At 46.3% G+C, this 21,291-nt stretch overlaps 1 protein-coding gene across 1 annotated transcript in view; it reads left to right on the top strand.

The window, feature by feature from the left end:
* The window catches only part of LOC135057787 (keratin, type I cytoskeletal 17-like), a 46,266-nt gene that overhangs the window by 3,867 nt on the left and 21,108 nt on the right, over nt 1-21,291 (top strand). The window contains exons 2-3 of the mRNA XM_063963541.1: nt 3,523-3,605; nt 15,523-15,679. Coding sequence (XP_063819611.1) covers nt 3,523-3,605; nt 15,523-15,679 — 240 coding nt within the window. The remainder of the gene's footprint in view (nt 1-3,522; nt 3,606-15,522; nt 15,680-21,291) is intronic.

Below are 21,291 nucleotides of genomic sequence, written 5' to 3'. Positions count from 1 at the left end.
GGTTCCTGGCAGTCAGAATGCTGGCTCTGGAATCCCGACACCTGTCAGAATGTCAACGCCGGCATCCCAACTGCCGGAATCCCAAACTTAAGTATGCCGGGAAGGGTTAGGGGAAGGCTGTAAGGGGAGGGTTAGGTTTAGGCTGCGGGAACGTATCCTTAAGAAGGATGGTGCTGTAGGAGGTGACGATGAGGCTGGAGGACTGGAACGATACAGGTGAGTAGTGAGGCTGAGAAGAGACGGGGGTGGGGGAGGGGTGTATAAGCCGATGGCTGACTAGCCTGTACCTACCCTGGAGGGATAGGGGGTCCAAAAATGTGAGTGTACCCAGACCCCAAGATTTCTGTTGCCGGCGCTGGTCACCATATTATGCCCACAAAGTAAGAATGCCACAGTACCTGCTCTCAAGGGTTCTGCTCGTTGTCAGGGGTTTGCTCATTGTCAAGGAAACCCAACTGCCGCCACCACATGTCTGCGGTCCCGGCGGGGGCCGCAGTTTGCACATGCCCCTTACAACCTTTTAAAATTGTCACGCCCAAAATGGCCACCACCTCCTCTAGCATTTAAAATAACTGTCTCCTTTGAGGCGTCTGCCATTTTGAGAGGGACATTTTCAATACTAAGAGCAGGGGCCCTCTCAGTAGCGGGCAGCAGCAAGTGGCGGCAGTGGGTGGCATGCCGCCTGGGCCCTCCACTCTCTTTCAGAGTTGCCGGGATTGGGACAGTTGTGCCCCCAGCACCCCCCTGATGGTGGCCTTCCCCCTGACCTGTCCAGCTTCCCCTCCAGAACAGTGCCGTAACTAGACATTTTGGTGCCCTGTGCCAGTAATAGAATTGGTGCCCCCTCTACCACAATATTTAAAACAGGGATATTGTGCACTAAAAAATAGGGGCTTTGCTTTATGGGGAAGGTTGTGTGGTCACAGAATAGTACCAATTCACATTAGACCGCACAGTAGTACCCCTTACATACATTATACCACAGTAGAGGATCTGATACACATTATGCCAGGTAGAGTCCCTTAAACACATATACCAGGTAGAGCCAATGATACACATTATGCCAGGCAGAGTACGCATTATGCCAGGTAAAGCCCACCTAATGCCAGGTAGAGGCCCTGATATACTTCCCGGTAAACCTTCTGCGAACAGTCCCACCCTGCCAGTGGGGACTCTTATAGAGAACCTGCAGCACGGTCTGAGGTGGGGGGATCCCGGATGAAGGGCTACGGAAACACATCGGCTTACTGGAGTAGAGACTCAGGTTCCCGGAGCCGCCTTCCTTTTCAGCCAGCCCAATCACAAGAGACCCGCCGGCAACTTCAGCCCAGGAACCATTGTCTGGAGTCGGCAGCGCTGAGAGTCACAGTCGGACAGAAGGATCTGGAGCGGTAGCGTCTAGTTACCCTTCGTGGAGAGGACCTTTCCCATAAGCCCCTGGGTCCATGTCACAAACTATTTGGAATAGTAACCTGAGGCGAGCAAAGCAAGATACCAAGCCCGAAGCATGGCGAGCGAAGCGAGCCCGCGAGGGTACAGTGGTGCATAGATAAAATTAAATAACCTCAAATGAACGGAGAACGGATAAAACATTAAGGTGCTGTAACGGCGGAAGTTACCTACTGCCCTCTCGTGCTGTCACTTCCTGGTCCTGATTACGAAGGGATCATAGATACAACAGATCAGGAGCTAGCCCAACACAGGAAAGAGGACCCTTTTGAGGGAGTGAGGGCTGCCCATGTCACTGCCTGTCTGTACGGAACGATAAGAGGAGTCACTGCCTGGGGAGTGAAGCAGCTACGGGACCGGAGGAGCAGCCAGCGGACCAGGATTTTGTAGAAGACCACCCATCATGACAAGGACAAGTGGAGGAGCAGCGCCAGAAAGTGATGGGAATTGCAGGCACCGCAGGAGACACCCTGCTCAATCCGGCATCAGGACCCCAGCAAGCATGTGTAGCAGCCAGCTGCAGGACACCAGAAGGATCCCACCCAGAGGATAGTGCTGCTCGGAGAGAGAAGAGAAGATCCCAGTGGAGGATCAGAGGCAACCGGCTGGAGAGAGGACCCTCACCCGGTGTGGTGCTCAGAAGGAGCCGTGTCGTGAGGTTGTGGAAGAGCCGCAGCAAGGGGTGAGACACTGGTCATACCCTAAGCCCTTCCGCTGCATACTCTGCCCCCTTTTCCCCAAGTGCTGTGTTTTCCTTCCATGCCAACTATTCACTAGGTACCAGCAATTTGGCTGAGGCACATAAAGGGGAAATTGCAGACACTGTGGGGGCCTTAGGATGGCTGCCCCTGTTGCACCATCATTATTCCGGCCCTGGCTGCAGGTGTTGCCGGCGATCCTGTGCCCACAGTGCACATGCGCTGTGTGCCAGCCACCGCTTGCACACACCTAGTTATGGCCATGCTGCAGAATATGCATCATTCTGCATCCCAGTATGAACAACCATCTTTGTCTACAAATAAAAATGCTTGCTTCGAAAATCAGATGTATTTTGTACAAAAAAGTCAGAAAAAATTTAGAGCTTAATGATTTGTAAGTGACCTTTATAATGTTGCATACAGGGCCTAATTCAGTAAGGATTGCAATTGCAATCCTTTGCAATGCAAACGCAGGAGGAGGTGCATACCACCTCCTTACTGCATTTGCGACTGCACCACATCTGTGATGAACATCATGACCATTGGTTGTGATGTTCATCTGCGACGGCAGGCTAAGTAATCCTGAGCTTATGTGGGCTTGACATCACAGGTGGCCTTGCAAGGCCAAGGAAACTGCATCCATGACGCCTCACCACTCCTGGAAAATGGGGTGACACTCCCCCTTTTGCCGCAACGCCGTCTGCCCCTGCCACCACCCCTCCCCGTGGATGCCTCTGCCTGTCAATCAGGCAGAGGTGTTTGATTCACCGCTAGGAGATCGCAGGACCCGTTCTGCACAGGCACAGAACGGGTACTGCGCATGCGCGTTTCCAAAACATCGGGAAAATGCAGTAAGGATCGCTTCTGCGATCCATACTGAATTAGTCCCACAGTAAATGCACTATGTTACAATAACCAACATGAAAGGTATGGGATACAGCTTAAAAGAGATGAGTCACGGAAAAGTAAGCTATGTGTCCTCCTAACTGCCATATGATGCTCACAGGAAGCTTATTCTCAGCAACAAAATACTATCCAATATCAAGTACAGCAATGTAAAACAAGAGAATATTAATCCAATGCAGAGCTTCTTATTCCTTTAACATGAGACTAATTATGGTTGCTGTCAGTTTTGTAACCGATTGTTCTGTTTTAACGAACTTTTTTGTAATATACAGTACAATCATTTTTCATTGACATCATAAAGACCAACCTAAAATGTCCTGATAATGTCCTTCTAGTGTAACATGTATAATGTATGTGTCACTGTGGTGTATAATTGTTATTATACTCACTATTGTATTGCTAGTATTTGTAATGCTTGGACTGCAGACAGCTACAGTAGTTTGACTTCCTGAGCCTCAATCCATTCCAGATCTTCAGCATCGCTATAGAAAACGCCCAGGTTTTTCTGCACATGGACAATGCCCGTCTTGCAGGGGATGACATCCAAAACAAGTAAGAACAATAAAGGTAAAAATGTGAGCACTGTTTACAAATCAAGATAAATTATACATTTTTACTTTATATCATGTGAAAAGGACAGAAAATCCTTACAACTTCTATGCACACAGATCAATAGGTATATTACATTTCCTAGAGTAGATCCCATAGTTAGTACCATGGAGTGTGATCAGCCAATAAGGGCTGGATTAAGGGTCACATGGGCCTGGGACTGAAAATGTTCAAGGGGCTAATCTGAGAGGGGAAGGAGCTTTGACCAGTGCTGTGTGGGTGTGATCAGTGACATGTGGGTGTGTACACCCCCTACACTATCAGCCCCAATGTCTCACTAAATACATACAAATAGAAAAATTGCATAGTTTTATGAGAAAACTAGAAATACAATGTTAATACTCATAATGTTGGGCCTATTTTTATGTGAGGCCTGGAGCAGGAGCCACATCTGCCCCATTGTCCGGAATCTCGACAAACACTCAATATTCCCACTCAGTTGGTGGGTCAACGCCTACGCCACCAACTGAGTGGGAATAGAACCTGTGGCGAATAAGCCCCGTCTGCCGGAATATCACACAGTATGTATCCCGATTTACCACATGTTGTGATTGTTTTGGTCCAGTAAACTGTATACTTGGATAATTTGGTTAAGAGACCAGCTTCCTTTTTTTTGTGTCCATCTTCTTAATTTAGGACTAGCTTGGAAATTAGTTGTTATATAGTATTACTAATTATTATATTGCTAATTTAATTATTTTGGGCTTTCAATAAGTTGAATATGAACTTTCACAGAAAAACTTTATAGTGTGTAGTCTTTATCTTGTTCATATACTGTAGTTAATCACATTCTATGTTACACATATATCCAGATTACCCCATAAAATGACAGACAGCATTCTTCTGAATAATTGCTAAAAACACAAATTTTATAAACATCATTAGTTAATAGACAATAAAAAAGTCTAGCGCTGACCGTCTCAGTATTATTAAATTGACACAATGATATCAATAGCCCAAATCTCCTGTAAATAGAGGTGGCAGCAGTTTCTAACACATGGGGTATAACTAGAATCCCGAAACAGTACAAAAGAAAGAAAAATATAAATAGAAGTTCTCTCCGCAATAAAAATGCAATAAAGAAAAATGAACTTTAAAATATCTATACAATAACACAATTCACACTGCCAGTGTATATGACAATTAATACATATCATTTAGAAACAATAATTGAATTATATAAAATATATTATTTAAGAGCAAGCCAGCAAGGTAAAGCACAATTTTTGGAACTGTTACAAGCAACTGTTATTTTGTACTTAGGGGCTGATTTATCACCATCCGCATCCTCAGGTGCAGATGTGAGGTGATAAAATTGACCAAACTCTCAATTAGTGATGTGCACCGGACATTTTTCGGGTTTTGTGTTCTGGTTTTGGATTCGGTTCCGCGGCCGTGTTTTGGATTCGGACGCGTTTTGGCAAAACCTCCCTGAAATTTTTTTGTCGGAATCGGGTGTGTTTTGGATTCAGGTGTTTTTTTTACAAAAACCCCTCAAAAACAGCTTAAATCATAGAATTTGGGGGTAATTTTGATCCCATAGTATTACAGGTTGAGTATCCCATATCCAAATATTCAGAAATACGGAATATTCCGAAATAAGGAATTTTTTGAGTGAGACTGAGATAGTGAAACCTTTGTTTTCTGATGGCTCAATGTACACAAACTTTGTTTAATACACAAATTTATAAAAATATTGTATTAAATGACCTTCAGGCTGTGTGTATAAGCTGTATATGAAACATAAATGAATTGTGTGATTGTACACACACTTTGTTTAATGCACAAAGTTATATCTAGGAGTGGCACTGCAGTGTCAGACAGGATGGCAGATTTAAAAAATAGTCCCCAAACAGCACATGATGCAAAGAAAAAAAGAGGTGCAATGAGGTAGCTGTGTGGCTAAGCTAAGCGACCCAAGTGGCTGACACAAACACCTGGCCCATCTAGGAGTGGCACTGCAGTGTCAGACAGGATGGCAGATTTAAAAAATAGTCCCCAAACAGCACATGGTGCAAAGAAAAAAAGAGGTGCAATGAGGTAGCTGTGTGACTAAGCTAAGCGACCCAAGTGGCCGACACAAACACCTGGCCCATCTAGGAGTGGCACTGCAGTGTCAGACAGGATGGCACTTCAAAAAATAGTCCCCAAACAGCACATGATGCAAAGAAAAAAAAAGGTGCACCAAGGTCGCTGTGTGACTAAGCTAAGCGACCCAAGTGGCCGACACAAACACCTGGCCCATCTAGGAGTGGCACTGCAGTTTTCTATCGAGAGGATGAGTGCTTCCATCCTCATGTGAATCTGAACCACTAGCCATGAACATAGGCCAGGGCCTCAGCCGTTCCTTGCCTCTCCGTGTCGTAAATGGCATATTGGCAAGTTTACGCTTCTCATCAGACGCTTTTAATTTTGATTTTTGGGTCATTTTACTGAACTTTTGTTTTTTGGATTTTACATGCTCTCTACTATGACATTGGGCATCGGCCTTGGCAGACGACGTTGATGGCATTTCAACGTCTCGGCCATGACTAGTGGCAGCAGCTTCAGCACGAGGTGGAAGTGGATCTTGATCTTTCCCTATTTTACCATCCACATTTTTGCTCTCCATTTTTTAATGTTTGGAATTATTTGCCAGTAATATATCAATAGCAATGGCCTACTGTACTGTACTGCTATATATTATATACTGGTGGTCAGCAAAATTCTGCACTGTCCTCCTACTACTGCGCACAACAACTAAAATGCACCACAGGTATGGATGGATAGTATACTTGACGACACAGAGGTAGGTAGAGCAGTGGCCTTCTGTACCGTACTGCTATATATTATATACTGGTGGTCAGCAAAATTATGCACTGTCCTCGTACTACTGCGCACAACAACAAAAATGCACCACAGGTATGGATGGATAGTATACTTGATACCACAGAGGTAGGTAGAGCAGTGGACTACTGTACCGTACTGCTATATATTATATACTGGTGGCCAGCAAAATTATGCACTGTCCTCCTACTACTGCGCGCAACAACTAAAATGCACCACAGGTATGGATGGATAGTATACTTGATGACACAGAGGTAGGTAGAGCAGTGGACTACTGTACCATACTGCTATATATTATATACTGGTGGTCAGCAAAATGATGCACTGTCCTCCTACTACTGCGCGCAACAACTAAAATGCACCACAGGTATGGATGGATAGTATACTTGACGACACAGAGGTAGGTAGAGCAGTGGACTACTGTACCGTACTGATATAATACTGGTGGTCACTGGTCAGCAAAATTCTGCACTGTCCTCCTACTATATACTACAATGCAGCACAGATATGGAGCGTTTTTCAGGCAGAGAACGTATAATACTGGTGGTCACTGGTCAGCAAAACTCTGCACTGTCCTCCTACTATATAATACTGGTGGTCCCCAGTCCCCACAATAAAGCACACTGAGCACAGATATTTGTAGCACACTGAGCACAGATATTGAGCGTTTTTCAGGCAGAGAACGTAGATATTTTCAGCACACTGAGCACAGATATTTGCAAGCACACTGAGCACAGATATTTGCAGCACACTGAGCACAGATATTTGCAGCACACTGAGTACAGATTACGGAGCTTTTCAGGGAGAGAACGCTGCACACGTCCTCTCCCTATCATCTCCAATGCACGAGTGAAAATGGCGGCGACGCGTGGCTCCTTATATAGAATACGAATCTCGTGAGAATACGACAGCGGGATGATGACGTTCGGGCGCGCTCGGGTTAACCAAGCAAGGCGGGAAGATCCGAGTCTGCCTCGGACCCGTGTAAAATGGGTGAAGTTCGGGGGGGTTCGGATTCCGAGGAACCGAACCCGCTCATCTCTACTCTCAATGCGATTATTGATTACATCACATGGATGTATCAATAAACACATGCAGGGACAGTGAGCAAGCTCTGTCCCTGCGATGCCTCTCTGCAGCATTATCATAAAAAATTATCATGAAAAAATACCCTGAGTGTGTGCTGCGCATGCGCCGCCAACATCGCCACTGCCACCACCGCCAGGTTGATCCCCCCGACGCGACTACCACCCCCCCATGCCATTACTCATTCCCAATGACGGGGGTGACATAGGGACACTTGTATGGAGTCCCGAAGGTCAGAGGGGCCCCGTGGAACAGGGACACAAAAAGGGGTCCGCAACATCTATTATCTTTTATACTACTCTCCCGCCAACTAACTGAACTAATTAACACGCAGGCCCCTCCAACCCCGGCTCACCCCCCCACCTTACCCTGTCACTTGGTATGGTCCCGGTTATGATGCTGATGCTGCACTGCCCCTTCCCTGTTGAGCCGAGGAGCAGCAGCTCTGAGCCAGTCCAGCAGGTGTGCCCACAGCCTCCCGAGTCCCTCCAGCATCTGTCACAAGTCTGTGACAGACTTGGTCTGAGGGGGCCTTCACAAACAGCAGCAGCCGCCCGCAGTCCCGTGGCTGTCACTCCAGAAACACCCTGGCTGTGGTGAGTCCCTCGTGGGTCTTGATACTCACAGTGTATATATATATATATATATATAAATATATATATACTGTGTATGTATATTTGTATGTCGAGAGTGGTTAGGGGAGGGGGCCTTACAGATATCATTGTACCGGGCCCCAAGATTTCTGTTGCCGGCCCTATACTTACACGGTGAATGGCATTCTGGTGCTCTCCTGTGGCTTCAGTCACATTATCTCCGGTTCCTGCACTGTGTCCCGGACACCTGACGCTGCAAACTGCTGCAATTCCCGGTTTACAGGAGCCGGAGATCAGCTGACTGGAGCCGGAGGAGCGCACCGATCACTGGGAATCTAAGTATATTTAAAAAAAATAACCTATTTATTATCAGCTTGTGTGTCCATCGGACACACATATACCCCTTTTACACCGCCAGCATATAACACGGGTTATTGCACATGTGCATACAGTCGAGTGGCCCGGTATTCCAACTCAGGTAGTTTGCAGAACACTGGTACAACCCGGTAAACTGTGCAGTGTAAACTTGAGCAGGGTCGCATTGACCTGGCTTCCCATTCATGTGATCTCCATGCGCCGCCCCCGCAGCGTCACTGCTGACATCACCAACCCAGCAATATGCTGGGTTGGAGACTTCAGTGGGAAAGAGGGCTGACTCCTGACTGCGACCCTTGATATTTAGGAAAAAAGCGGTATAAGCTGAGAATAAATAGCGTAGCGCGCCACGGTGCCCACATATCTATTCCTATTTACATGGTCACTTTGTAAGCAGGCTGTTGATACAAGGATGTACTACAATATCCCAGCTGTCGGGATCCCGACTGTCGAGATCCCGGCACCGGGATCCCAACAGCCGGGAAATTGTAGTAGACCCGTTGTATCAACAGCCTGCTCACAAACCATTCATTTTATTGTCATTTTGTAATCTGTATCTGACTAAATTCAAACCTGCACTTCACCTAATTTTAATCAGTCACAGAACCTGTGTAAATCGAATGTGTCCCAGATTAAATAGATATTATGGCTAGAGATGTGCAGTTCGTTTCTCCAGACATCTGATTCCACCAGAACTGAACCAAAACGTGGGCTGATCTCCCGAGGAGGTCCAGTCCGCACCATGTCCCAGTTAAGAATTCGGATTTTAAATATAAATTTCATGTTTTGGATTGCAAAAATTACATGACTTTAGCTGTTTTTAACATTTTAAAAATGTTGAGAAAACATCTGGGGTGCTGGTCCAATGGCTGAGTTCTGCACGTGTTCAGCCAATTATCACTAAAACATCAATGGTTTCCTACTGATGGTCAAAACCATGAACCATCGATGGCACATTCTTCAATGGGCATTACTAGACTTTTGTGTGTATGCCAAAGGTGTGGCCTAATAACATCCAAGGCCACATACCCTGTTGCACACGTTTTGGTGGAGTGCGCTTCATTGCAGCAATTCAGAGATGGACGCAACCACACATCTGTACACAAAGGCCACGTTCATCTGGTCTGCACACGCACAAGGACTCAGTGCACGTACACGACCCTTCTTCTTGTGGCCGCATCCTGGACGAATGTGTCTGCAAGGTGATTGACAGCGAAGGGTATTCAGGAGACAGTGTTGTGGGGTTGTGGCGGCCAAAACGGGGGCATGTCACATACATTTTTAGGGCAGCTTCGTGACGTCACACTCAGCCACACCGATTAAAAAAATGCAGGGGTCAACATCTACTGTAATTGATTAGAATTAAAGTGCGGACCCATCATGAGGCAGCGCCACACATGCAGGGTGGCCTTGCCCTGTGCTGGGTGGCCCCCAACATGTGAGGAGATGGACACAGTTCTTGCTGTGAATGCAACGATCTGCATCCATCTCTGAATAACCCCCCATGTCCCCATTCTAATCACCTTTGAGCTTGCCTAGTGTTAGGGCCCCAGCCTCTCCCGGCAGAGAGTGGATGATGCGTGCTGAAATGGTACCACTTGGGTGGTATGTATTATGTGTTGTTTTTACTGCTGCAGTGCAGAATTAGGTGCGGATTGGTTTTATGCAGCTGTTTCCATAAACACAAAGCAGGTATGTACCTTAAAAACACTTGGCAGAGAAGTAGATGCACTTGTGCTCGAAATCAAGCATCACAAAATTTCATAAATCATCCTTGCTCTCTAATATTGCTTTCACATTGCTATACCGGGTCGCATGGGTCCTTCGCGGGTCCTTCGCGGGTGCTGCCAGGTTGAGACCCCTTTCAGACTGGTGGCACCAACCCAGCAAATTGCCGGGTTGGTGATGTCAGCGGTGATGTGTGTGGATGTGGCACCTGGAAATCAGATCATTTCCATGCGACACCTGTCCCTCTAACACTGTGAACGGGTCCCGGGTCGCATGGACCCGGCAACCCGTTCACACTGCACCTGACCCGGTAATAACCCGGGAATAACTGTGCTTTATTTCTGGGATGAAATACTGGGTCATGTGACCCAGGATTTCAGGATTTACCCCTTTCACACCGCACACCGACCAGCGTTGACCAGGCAATATACCGGGTTATTTGTGTGGTGTGAAATGGGTATTATTTGTCTCTTCAGGAAAAACTGTGTTCATCACACACAGTGAAAACAATACTGTTTTATCGTTTGGATCTTGGAGACTATTCTTATTATTATCCTTTATTTATATAGCGCCACAAGGGATCCGCAGCGCCCATTACACAGTACATAATCAAATAAGCAAACAAGAAAACAGCACTTACAGTTCACTTACAGATGATAGATTTGTCATGCCTGTTGCTATAGTGATCATTTATGTATATGGTAAATAAGTGTTCTGTACTTAGGCCCTCATTTCGAGTTGTTCGCTCTCTAGCCGCTTTTCGCAGCAATGCACACGCTAAGCCGCCGCCCTCTGAGAGTGAATCTTAGCTTAGCTGAATTGCGAACGAAGTATTCGCAATATTGCGAAAAGATTTTACTTTGCAGTTTCTGAGTAACTCGAGACTTACTCTTCCAGTGCGATCAGTTCAGTGCTTGTCGTTCCTGGTTTGACGTCACAAACACACCCAGCGTTCGCCCAGACACTCCCCCGTTTCTCCTGCCACTCCCGCGTTTTCCCCAGAAACGGCAGCGTTTTTTCACACATGCCCATAAAACGGCCAGTTTCCGCCCAGAAACACCCACTTCCTGTCAATCACACTCCGATCACCAGAACGAAGAAAAAACCTCGTAATGCCGTGAGTAAAATACCAAACTTCTTAGCAAATTTACTTGACGCAGCCGCAGTGCGAACATTGCGCATGCGCAGTTAGCGGAAAATCGCACCGATGCGAAGAACGCGCGCGGCAAAAAGGGGGCGTGGTTTCGTTGGAATGGGCGTGGTTTCACATAAAGGGGCGTGGCATTGCAGGAAAAGACTACCTTATACCCCAGTTTTGCAACCTGCACGCCCATACGTTGGCCACCACAGGAAATAAAAATAATCCTGATTCATGCCCCTTACATTATTTGTCATTTTTCCTCCTTATAGTAATGCCCAGTATACATTATGCCACATACTGCAATGGCCCTTAGACATTATGCCGCACACAATAATGCACATGACACAATATGCACACACTGTAATGCCCCCGACACATTATGCCACACAATGTAATGCCTGTGACACATTATGCCACACACCGTAATGCCTGTGACACATTATGACAGGAATCGCAATGCCCGTTATACATTATGCTACACACTGCAATGCCCCTGATACATTATAGCACATACAGTGTCTGTGACACATTATGACACACACCGCAATGTCCGTGATACATTATGCCACACACTGCAATGACCCTGAGACATTATACCACATATCGCAATGCCCGCGATATAGTATACCATACACCGTAATGCCTGTGACACATTATGACACACACCGCAATGTCCGTGATACGTTATGCCACACACCGTAATGCCCATTACACATTAAGTCCTACAGTAAGGCTTCTAATTACTTTTCAATTACCTGCTCGTTGTCAGGGGTTTCATGCACTGGGTGTCATGCTCGTTGCCAGGGGTTTCATGCTCTTGGTTCCATGCACGGTGCCAGGGGTTTTCATGCTCAGGGTGTCATGCTCGTTGCCAGGGGTTTCATGCACTGGGTGTCATGCTCGTTGCCAGGTGTTTCATGCACTGGGTGTCATGCTCGTTGCCAGGTGTTTCATGCACTGGGTGTCATGCTCGTTGCTAGGAGGTAGTCCTTGTTGCTAGGGCTGTGCTCCCAGTGCCACATATGTCCCCAGTGCCAGATATTCCCCCACGGTGCCACATATGCCCCCCAGTGCCACATATGCCCACAGTGCCATATATTCCCCCCCAGTGCCAAATATCCCCCCAGTGCCATATATGCCCCCAGTGCCAGATATTCCCCCCATGCCATATGTGCCACCAGTGCCAGATATTCCCCCCCAGTGCCATATATGCCCCCAGTGCCAGATATTCCCCCCCAGTGCCATATATGCCCCAGTGCCAGATATTCCCCCCAGTGCCATATATGCCCCAGTGCCATATTCCCCCTAGTGCCAGATATTCCCCCCCAGTGCCATATATGCCCCCAGTGCCAGATATTCCCCCCCAGTGCCATATATGCCCCAGTGCCAGATATTCCCCCCAGTGCCATATATGCCCCAGTGCCAGATATTCCCCCCAGTGCCAGATATTCCCCCCCAGTGCCATATATGCCCCCAGTGCCAGATATCCCCCCCCAGTGCCAAATATGCCCCCAGTGCCACATATGCCCCCAGTGCCAGATATTCCCCCCCAGTGCCATATATGCCCCCAGTGCCAGATATTCCCCCCATGCCATATATGCCCCCAGTGCCAGATAATCCCCCCCAGTGCCATATATGCCCCCAGTGCCAGATATTCCCCCCCCAGTGCCATATATGCCCCAGTGCCAGATATTCCCCCCAGTGCCATATATGCCCCAGTGCCAGATATTCCCCCCAGTGCCAGATATTCCCCCCCAGTGCCATATATGCCCCCAGTGCCAGATATTCCCCCCCAGTGCCATATATGCCCCAGTGCCAGATATTCCCCCCCGTGCCATATATGCCCCAGTGCCAGATATTCCCCCCAGTGCCAGATATTCCCCCCCAGTGCCATATATGCCCCCAGTGCCAGATATTCCCCCCCAGTGCCATATATGCCCCAGTGCCAGATATTCCCCCCAGTGCCATGTATGCCCCATTGCCAGATATTCCCCCCCAGTGCCAGATATCTCCCCCCCCCCCGCTTTTTGGAGGGACACGGAGGGCACAGCTCACCTCTCCTGTGTCCCTCCTGCTGCATCATCTCCGGCGGCCGCGGGTCTAATAGGGGGAAGTGCCGGTTCGTGAGCCAATTAGAGCTCACGGACGGCACTTTCCCCTATTAGACCCGCGGCCGCCGGAGATGATGCAGCAGGAGGGACACAGCGAGGCGCGCTGTGCCCTCTGTGTCCCTTCAAAAAGCGGCGGAGGGAAGGAGACTGCATACTGACATGCGGACGCTCGTCCGCATGTCAGTCTGCTGTAAATCAGTGGCGCCCCCGCAGCCCCTCGCCCCAAAGCCACCGCGAGGGCTGCGGGGGCAGTAGTTACGCCACTGGACGTGGTAGGGAACATAGATTGTAAGCTCCACTGGGGCAGGGACTAATGTGAATGGCCAAATATTGTCTGTAAAGCACTGCGGAATATGTGTGTGCTATATAAATAACTGGTAATAATAATAATAATAATAATAATAAATGTCTATTCCAAGCAAGTTTCAATTGGCAGAGGGAAAAAGTAGCAGGTGCACTGTCTCACACTAGCTCAACCTGTAATAACCAGAGGCACTTAGCATATTCCTGGCCAGGACTATGAGCTTACCCACCGCATCAAGGTAGCCTCTCATTGGGTAAGTCCCTAACACTAACTATAGGGGTTCAGGTCCGGGGGGCAGGACACCCCAGATAATAATAAAGGGTTAAAGAGGTAGGAGCAGCTGCTGCTGCATGTGTGAGTAATGTGAGGAGTAAAAGAAAATAATGTGAAAGTGTTACATATATATAAGACAAACTAAGTGCCATAGTGTAATGAAAGTGTTAAATTGCAATGCCCCAAGTTTCAATTGGCTACTGTAGTCTCTACCACCTCTGATCGGAGGCTGTTCCACTTGTCCACTACCCTTTCTGTGAAGTATTTTTTTGTCAAATTTCCCCTGAACCTCCCCCCTCCAGTGTCAGTGCATGTCTACGTGGTCTAATTATTTTCTCCCTTTGAAGAATATTTCCCGCCTGTACCTTGTTAAAACCCTTGTAGATTTTCATGCGCTTTGATGTGCAGTTTGAAAACTGTGAAGACCAACACATTTACCTGCATCAATCAAACACGTCAGGTAATTCTACAGTCCCACTTCTTAGACCCTGCAGGTGTACAAATTGTCCCATTTATAAAACAGGGATTTGCAAAACTGCCACTTATTAGTCAAAGCAAAAGATGTGGTTCTCAACCTACTGTAGGCTTTTACTGTTGGGCCTACTTCTTTAAGGAACAGGGTGAAGTCGATGGGGAGATCAGGTCCCTATACTACAAGTGTTTCATCTGTATTAAATAAAATAATTAATTAATGGAGAGACCCAGGGTTGGACTGGCCCACAGGGGAACAGGGGAAACCACCGGTGGGCCCCACTTCCTGTGGGCCCTCCTCCTCCTCTAGGGATCAGGTTCCAGGCTCTATTCTAGTGCACTTGAATTATGCATCATACTTATGTTACATTATACTTCACAAGAATATGGTTTATTATATATTTACCAAGGGGCACAGAACATGTACTCTGTAATGGTTAGCCAAACCTCTTTGATGGCTGGCCACGCCCCCACTGGAGCCTCGCCACCCCATTAAGCATTGGCCCCTACAACAACATTCCCCCAGTGAGCCCTTCATGCCCCAGTCCGACACTAGAGAGACCTACAATATGATACATTTTTTTTATATATATAAAAATGTACTGTATTAATAGAGGTGGCAATAGTGATCTGAACCTGACTAGCGAATGTGAGAATTAATTTACAATCCCTTTACATGCCCTCCTTACAAGAAATGGTCTCTGTACCTATGATTAGTTAGATGATTCTATGGGGGTCATTGACTGTGTGGTCAGGAAGGATTTAACCCACCTCCATGAGTGTCAAATGAAAACTACAACACTGAGGTGTTGGCTGTGCCTTCTTCTGGTTCAAATCAAACAGGATTTATGAAAGGCTGAACTTGATAAAACTGTTTTTTTTCTTTACCTCATTATGCAATTAGTGTATTGTAAAACCTTTTCCCATAGACATTATTTTTTCCCCCCTATAGATTTGATATGGAGCACAGCGTATATAACAATATTGAAGCAGACATATATAACCTACGCAGAGGTCTTGATGGATTAACTTTGGAAAGATCTGACTTGGAATTCCAGATTGAAAATCTTAGAGAAGAACTGATTTCTTTAAAGAAGAATCATGAAGAGGTAATGAGACTGAAGTATTGTATACTTCAGTGTATGATAGGGAGATCATATGAAACATGGGTCAGCAAACTTTCGCAATCAGTGTAAATATATAAATAAAGAAAAGGGAGACTACTCAGTGTGTAGCTGTACAAGACACAGAAATATATGCACTTGCATACTTCTAAATAATAATAATAGGAGGGGGATGTATTAAGCAGTGAAAAGAGTGGAGAAGTGAGCCAGTGGAGAGGTTGCCCATAGCAATCAATTAGCCGCTCTGTATAATTTTGTATATAATATATAATATGTAATTTATAGATGTTACTTCAATGCTGATTGGTTGCCATGGGCAACTTCTCCACTGACTCACTTGTCCACACTTTTCATTGCTTAGTACATCTACCCTTAGGTGAGGCAGCCACCTTGAAGCACTACAGCGGCAATGCTTAGACAAGATTACACGTAATGTTGGTGCTAAAGAATACTAAAGCGAGATACAGTAAACAATCCTTACAAACTCGTTAGATCCTTACATTGTTCATCCTACACACAAGAATACCAGGTGAAGCAGCCATTTTGGGCGAACTGCATAGGTTTTAATGTGTATGATAAGCTATACATGGAAGGAAGACCTATACAGACATGTCCTTATACATGATACATCTAGCCTCAGTATGCCATGCAGTGTGAGATGCCTGGCACGAGTGAGCAGCCAGGTCCCAAGAAACTTTACAAGCATTGGGTGTCTTTTTTTTGCCGAAAGTCACAACATGATGCACTTAGAATGCACCAGGAGGCTCTGCAGATTAATTTGATACATGTTAATTTGATTTGACACTTGTATATCTTTTGCAATTGATTTTGCAGACAGAGCACACAGGAAAAACGCTGCGGCTGCTACAGTACATTGTAGCACTTCGCATACAGATTCAGAGACTCAGTCACACACAGATATACAAGTGTCGCATATGAAATGAATCTTACCTGCATGGTGACAAAAAATATGCAAAAAAAAAGCCCAACACTAGCAGAGTCTTAAGGGACCTGGCATGCCGAGACCCGAGAGGGGCTGTTTGGTGCTACTGCAATGATGTACAGTATGAGTACACATCTGTAAGGGTAACAGGGAAAACTACTAATAATAAATTGTTCCATATGTGGGCAGGATGAGCAAATTCCAGAGGTGTAATAGACAGTGGAGAATCAGAGTGAAAAACAAACAAACAAAAAGCACACAAAAAACATAGGACAGCACTAAAGGGCATCATACACTAGAACAATAATGCCCGATTTCATCTGATTTCGGGCATTCGGCCTGATATATGGGGTGAAAACTGGCATTTTGGAGGTGTTTCTGATCCGATCTGATCTGATGCGCGTTCCCATGAGCATCGGATCAGATCCTCCAGATTGAACGTGCTGCACTCGTAATATGTCGGTCCCTGCAGGCATGGCTGGGATCGCCCAAGATATATTGTATGCAGAAGGACAGCATACGATGTATCTTGGGTGATCCTGCTGCCCGAGAGGCTGCCGGGGTGATCGCCTGCGACATGTCAGACGGACATGTCGCAATAGTATATGGGGCTCTTAAGACGTGAATGGGGAAGGATGATAGAAAAATGGGGAAGGGACCATGATGGTGTAGTATAGAGACAGGGCAGCCATCAGGGGGGTACTGTGGGGACTGGTGTCCCGGGCCCTTACAGAGAGGGGGGCCCACCCCTTGCTCCTACTACCAATACCTGTAGAACTGCAGAGTGAATACTTCTTAAAACAAGCCTTCAACTGCGGATCAGCTCTCTGTGGTCTGCAACACTCCACCTATATGTAATATCACAATATATGACATCACATAGGTGTGAAGTGGTGTGGCAGAATCTTATTTTTATTTATTTATTTTTTTATTATTATTTTTTTTTGGGGGGGGGGTAGCCTGTCTTTTTTGTTAGTCCTGGGCACCACAATTTCAGATGGCAGTCCTGTATGGATAGATATGAAAAGCATATTGCATACCATACTTGCCTACCCTTTTTTGTCCCCTCTCCGGGAGAAGACCAGAGGGGAGACGCGGAAGGCTACTTTGGGAGGCGAGGCTGGACTGTGATGTCATTACGCACATCCTGTATAACAAAAACTTTCTTTGTAACAAGTACTTACTTCATGACAAGTGGATAGCAATGATGCAATCCACATACAGCATACATATACAGTAATTCTGTCTGTCCAGTCATGGTGTTCACAGTTTCAAACCAGAAACTATGTTGTGCTGAGTGTACTGCTTTATAAGTACAGACTCTTTGTAAATGAAGATAGGTGGACACACTTAGGAAAGAAAATCTAATCTGGATTCAGTTTAAATAGCTTTCATATAACAGCAATATATGTGACTACTAACACTTGCGCTAATTGGGGTTCCCGGTCACTTTACGAAGAAAACGGCGAACAAAAAAACCCCTCATGTCGACCTTTTTTCCATTTTGACCTTATTCAGGTCGACCTAATGACCGTGCCAACGTTTTTCAGGTGTTGACCTAGTCACTGTTGACCAATAGTGGTCGACCTAATGACTGTTGACCTAAGTGTGGTCAAACCTATGATCATCACCCAAGAAGAATAGCCTATAGGTATGTCAGGGATTATATTATGAAAATGAAAATAACATTTATACTTCAGGATATATATAAACAGCATATAAACAGGCAACTATTATAAAAATTGAACTAGGGGCCTAAGCAAATTTACACATTGACCGATGTTCACTCAACTGCGCATGTGCAGCGATCGCAATGCGCATGGATCAAGGTGCTGCTGCAATGACACTCACAATGAGGATTTCATGGAGATGTAATTGACAGGACGTGACCATTTGGAGGTGTTAACGAGTTTGGAAAAATGCAGACATGTCATTGCCGCTTTCGGGCGTGTAGCTGCCATCAGCTGCAAGCTTGTATGTGCAAAAACATAGTGACTGCGTCAAGAGGAGAATTTATAATAAGGCTGTATTGTGGTCATTTCCGGTAGACCGCAACCTTCACCGAAAATGTCCAAGCACTGGGCTGGCAGAATACTCCCGGCAAGCTGCAAGTTATGAGACAGCTGTTGGATGCCAGATCCAGCGCACTCCGGTGTCTCCAGTCCTGCAGTACTGTGCGTGCAGAGAGGAGCCAAGACGCGCACAGAGAAAAACATGAGGTCTTCCAGTGTACTTTATTACAGTATTTTTGTTAATTTTGTATAACATCCACCTACGTTTCCACGACGACGACGACACAGCGTTATTTTAAGTATAGTGTATTACACCCACCTGCTACAATCAAGGGGAGGGGGCACACTGACTGATGATACTTCCCTATGATATTATACTGGTTTGGATGATGCAATTTATCACTCATAGTGAAATGTATCACTCGTTGATAAATGTGCCCATAAGTTCAAGTTAAATTGCGGTATACACTGAACTCTGAACTTTGTGCGTTAGATGCTGCAGTACTTGGGTGCATAGTATGGGCCAGGATTAAATGTGGAAAAACCCTGCTCAGGGTATTGTGAGCTGTGGTGTTGTGTTGGGGCTTTCAAAGTATTGATCAAACGTTCAAAGAATGCCATGTTCATTTGTTGCAATTCCCTATGATGCTCATGCTGCTCTCTACTCATGCGTTCCTGCATTGTCATGACTTGGGTAATAAATGCATTTGGCGCTCGGCCTCTATAAACCTGTCGAGCCTTGCATCCTCCTGTGCGGACATAGCAGTGTCCATCTCTCTGAGTTGTTCAGCAAGGACATTTGTCATGGCTTTAGCTACTTGCTCCGCTTTGTTCAGTTTCTTCCTTCTAGGTGGAACGTTGAAAACTGTGAAAATAAGATTAAAAAAAGAGCGCACATAAAAATAGCAGTGTAAGCAAACATGTGTTTGTAGCATTAACCCACCTACACACTAGCTTAACTCTGCAACAAGTTACATTGATCTATATATAAAGCAGTGAAAACTACACTGCACAAAAAAATAAAGGGAACACTTAAACAACACATCCTGGATCTGAATGAATGAAATATTATTATTAAATACTTTGTTCTTTACATAGTTGAATGTGCTGACAACAAAATCACACAAAAATTATCAATGGAAATCAAATTTATTAACCAATGGAGGTCTGGATTTGGAGTCACACTCAAAATTAAAGTGGAAAAACACACTAGAGGCTGATCCAACTTTGATGTAATGTCCTTAAAACAAGTCAAAATGAGGCTCAGTAGTGTGTGTGGCCTCCACGTGCCTGTATGACCTCCCTACAACGCCTGGGCATGCTCCTGATGAGGTCTGGGAGGGTCTCCTGAGGGATCTCCTCCCAGACCTGGACTAAAGCATCCGCCAACTCCTGGACAGTCTGTGGTCTGTTGGTGGATGGAGCGAGACATGATGTCCCAGATATGCTCAATTGGATTCAGGTCTGGGGAACGGGCGGGCCAGTACATAGCATCAATGCCTTTGTCTTGCAGGAAACTGACACACTCCAGCCACATGAGGTCTAGCATTGTCTTGCATTAGGAGGAACCCAGGGCCAACCGCACCAGCATATGGTCTCACAAGGGGTCTGAGGATCTCATCTCGGTACCTAATGGCAGTCAGGCTACCTCTGGCGAGCACATGGAGGGCTGTGCGGCCCCCCAAGGAAATGCCACCCCACATCATTACTGACCCACTGCCAAACCGGTCATGCTGGAGGATGTTGCAGGCAGCAGAACGTTCTCCTTGGCGTCTCCAGACTCTATCAGGTCTGTCACATGTGCTCAGTGAGAACCTGCTTTCATCTGTGAAGAGCACAGGGCGCCAGTGGCGAATTTGCCAATCTTGGTGTTCTCTGGCAAATGCCAAACGTCCTGCACGGTGTTGGGCTGTAAGCACAACCCCCACCTGTGGACGTCGGGCCCTCATACCACCCTCATGGAGTCTGTTTCTGATCGTTTGAGTAGACACATGCACATTTGTGGCTTGCTGGAGGTCATTTTGCAGGGCTCTGGCAGTGCTCCTCCTGTTCCTCCTTGCACAAAGGCGGAGGTAGCGGTCCTGTTGCTGGGTTGTTGCCCTCCTACGGCCTTCTCCACATCTCCTGATGTACTGGCCTGTCTCCTGGTAGCGCCTCCATGCTCTGGACACTACGCTGACAGACACAGCAAACCTTCTTGCCACAGCTCGCATTGATGTGCCATCCTGGATGAGCTGCACTACCTGAGCCACTTGTGTGGGTTGTAGACTCCGTCTCATGCTACCACTAGAGTGAAAGCACCGCCAGCTTTCAAAAGTGATCAAAACATCAGCCAGAAAGCATAGGAGCTGAGAAGTGGTCTGTGGTCACCGCCTGCAGACCAACTCCTTTATTGGGGGTGTCTTGCTAATTGCCTATAATTTCCACCTGTTGTCTATTCCATTTGCACAACAGCATGTGAAATTGATTGTCAATCAGTGTTGCTTCCTAAGTGGACATTTTGATTTCACAGAAGTGTGATTAACTTGGAGTTACATTGTGTTGTTTAAGTGTTCCCTTTATTTTTTTGAGCAGTGTATATCCCGTGGTTCTCAATGCAGGCATTCTGAGCGTGGCAATCCTGAACATAATTGGTCATTATG

This window comes from Pseudophryne corroboree, chromosome 3 (assembly GCF_028390025.1).
Source record: "Pseudophryne corroboree isolate aPseCor3 chromosome 3, aPseCor3.hap2, whole genome shotgun sequence".
In the NCBI taxonomy this organism is placed as follows: Eukaryota; Metazoa; Chordata; class Amphibia; order Anura; family Myobatrachidae; genus Pseudophryne; species Pseudophryne corroboree.
The sequence above is the reverse complement of the archived record's forward strand: the minus strand, read 5'-3'. Positions and strand labels throughout refer to the sequence as shown.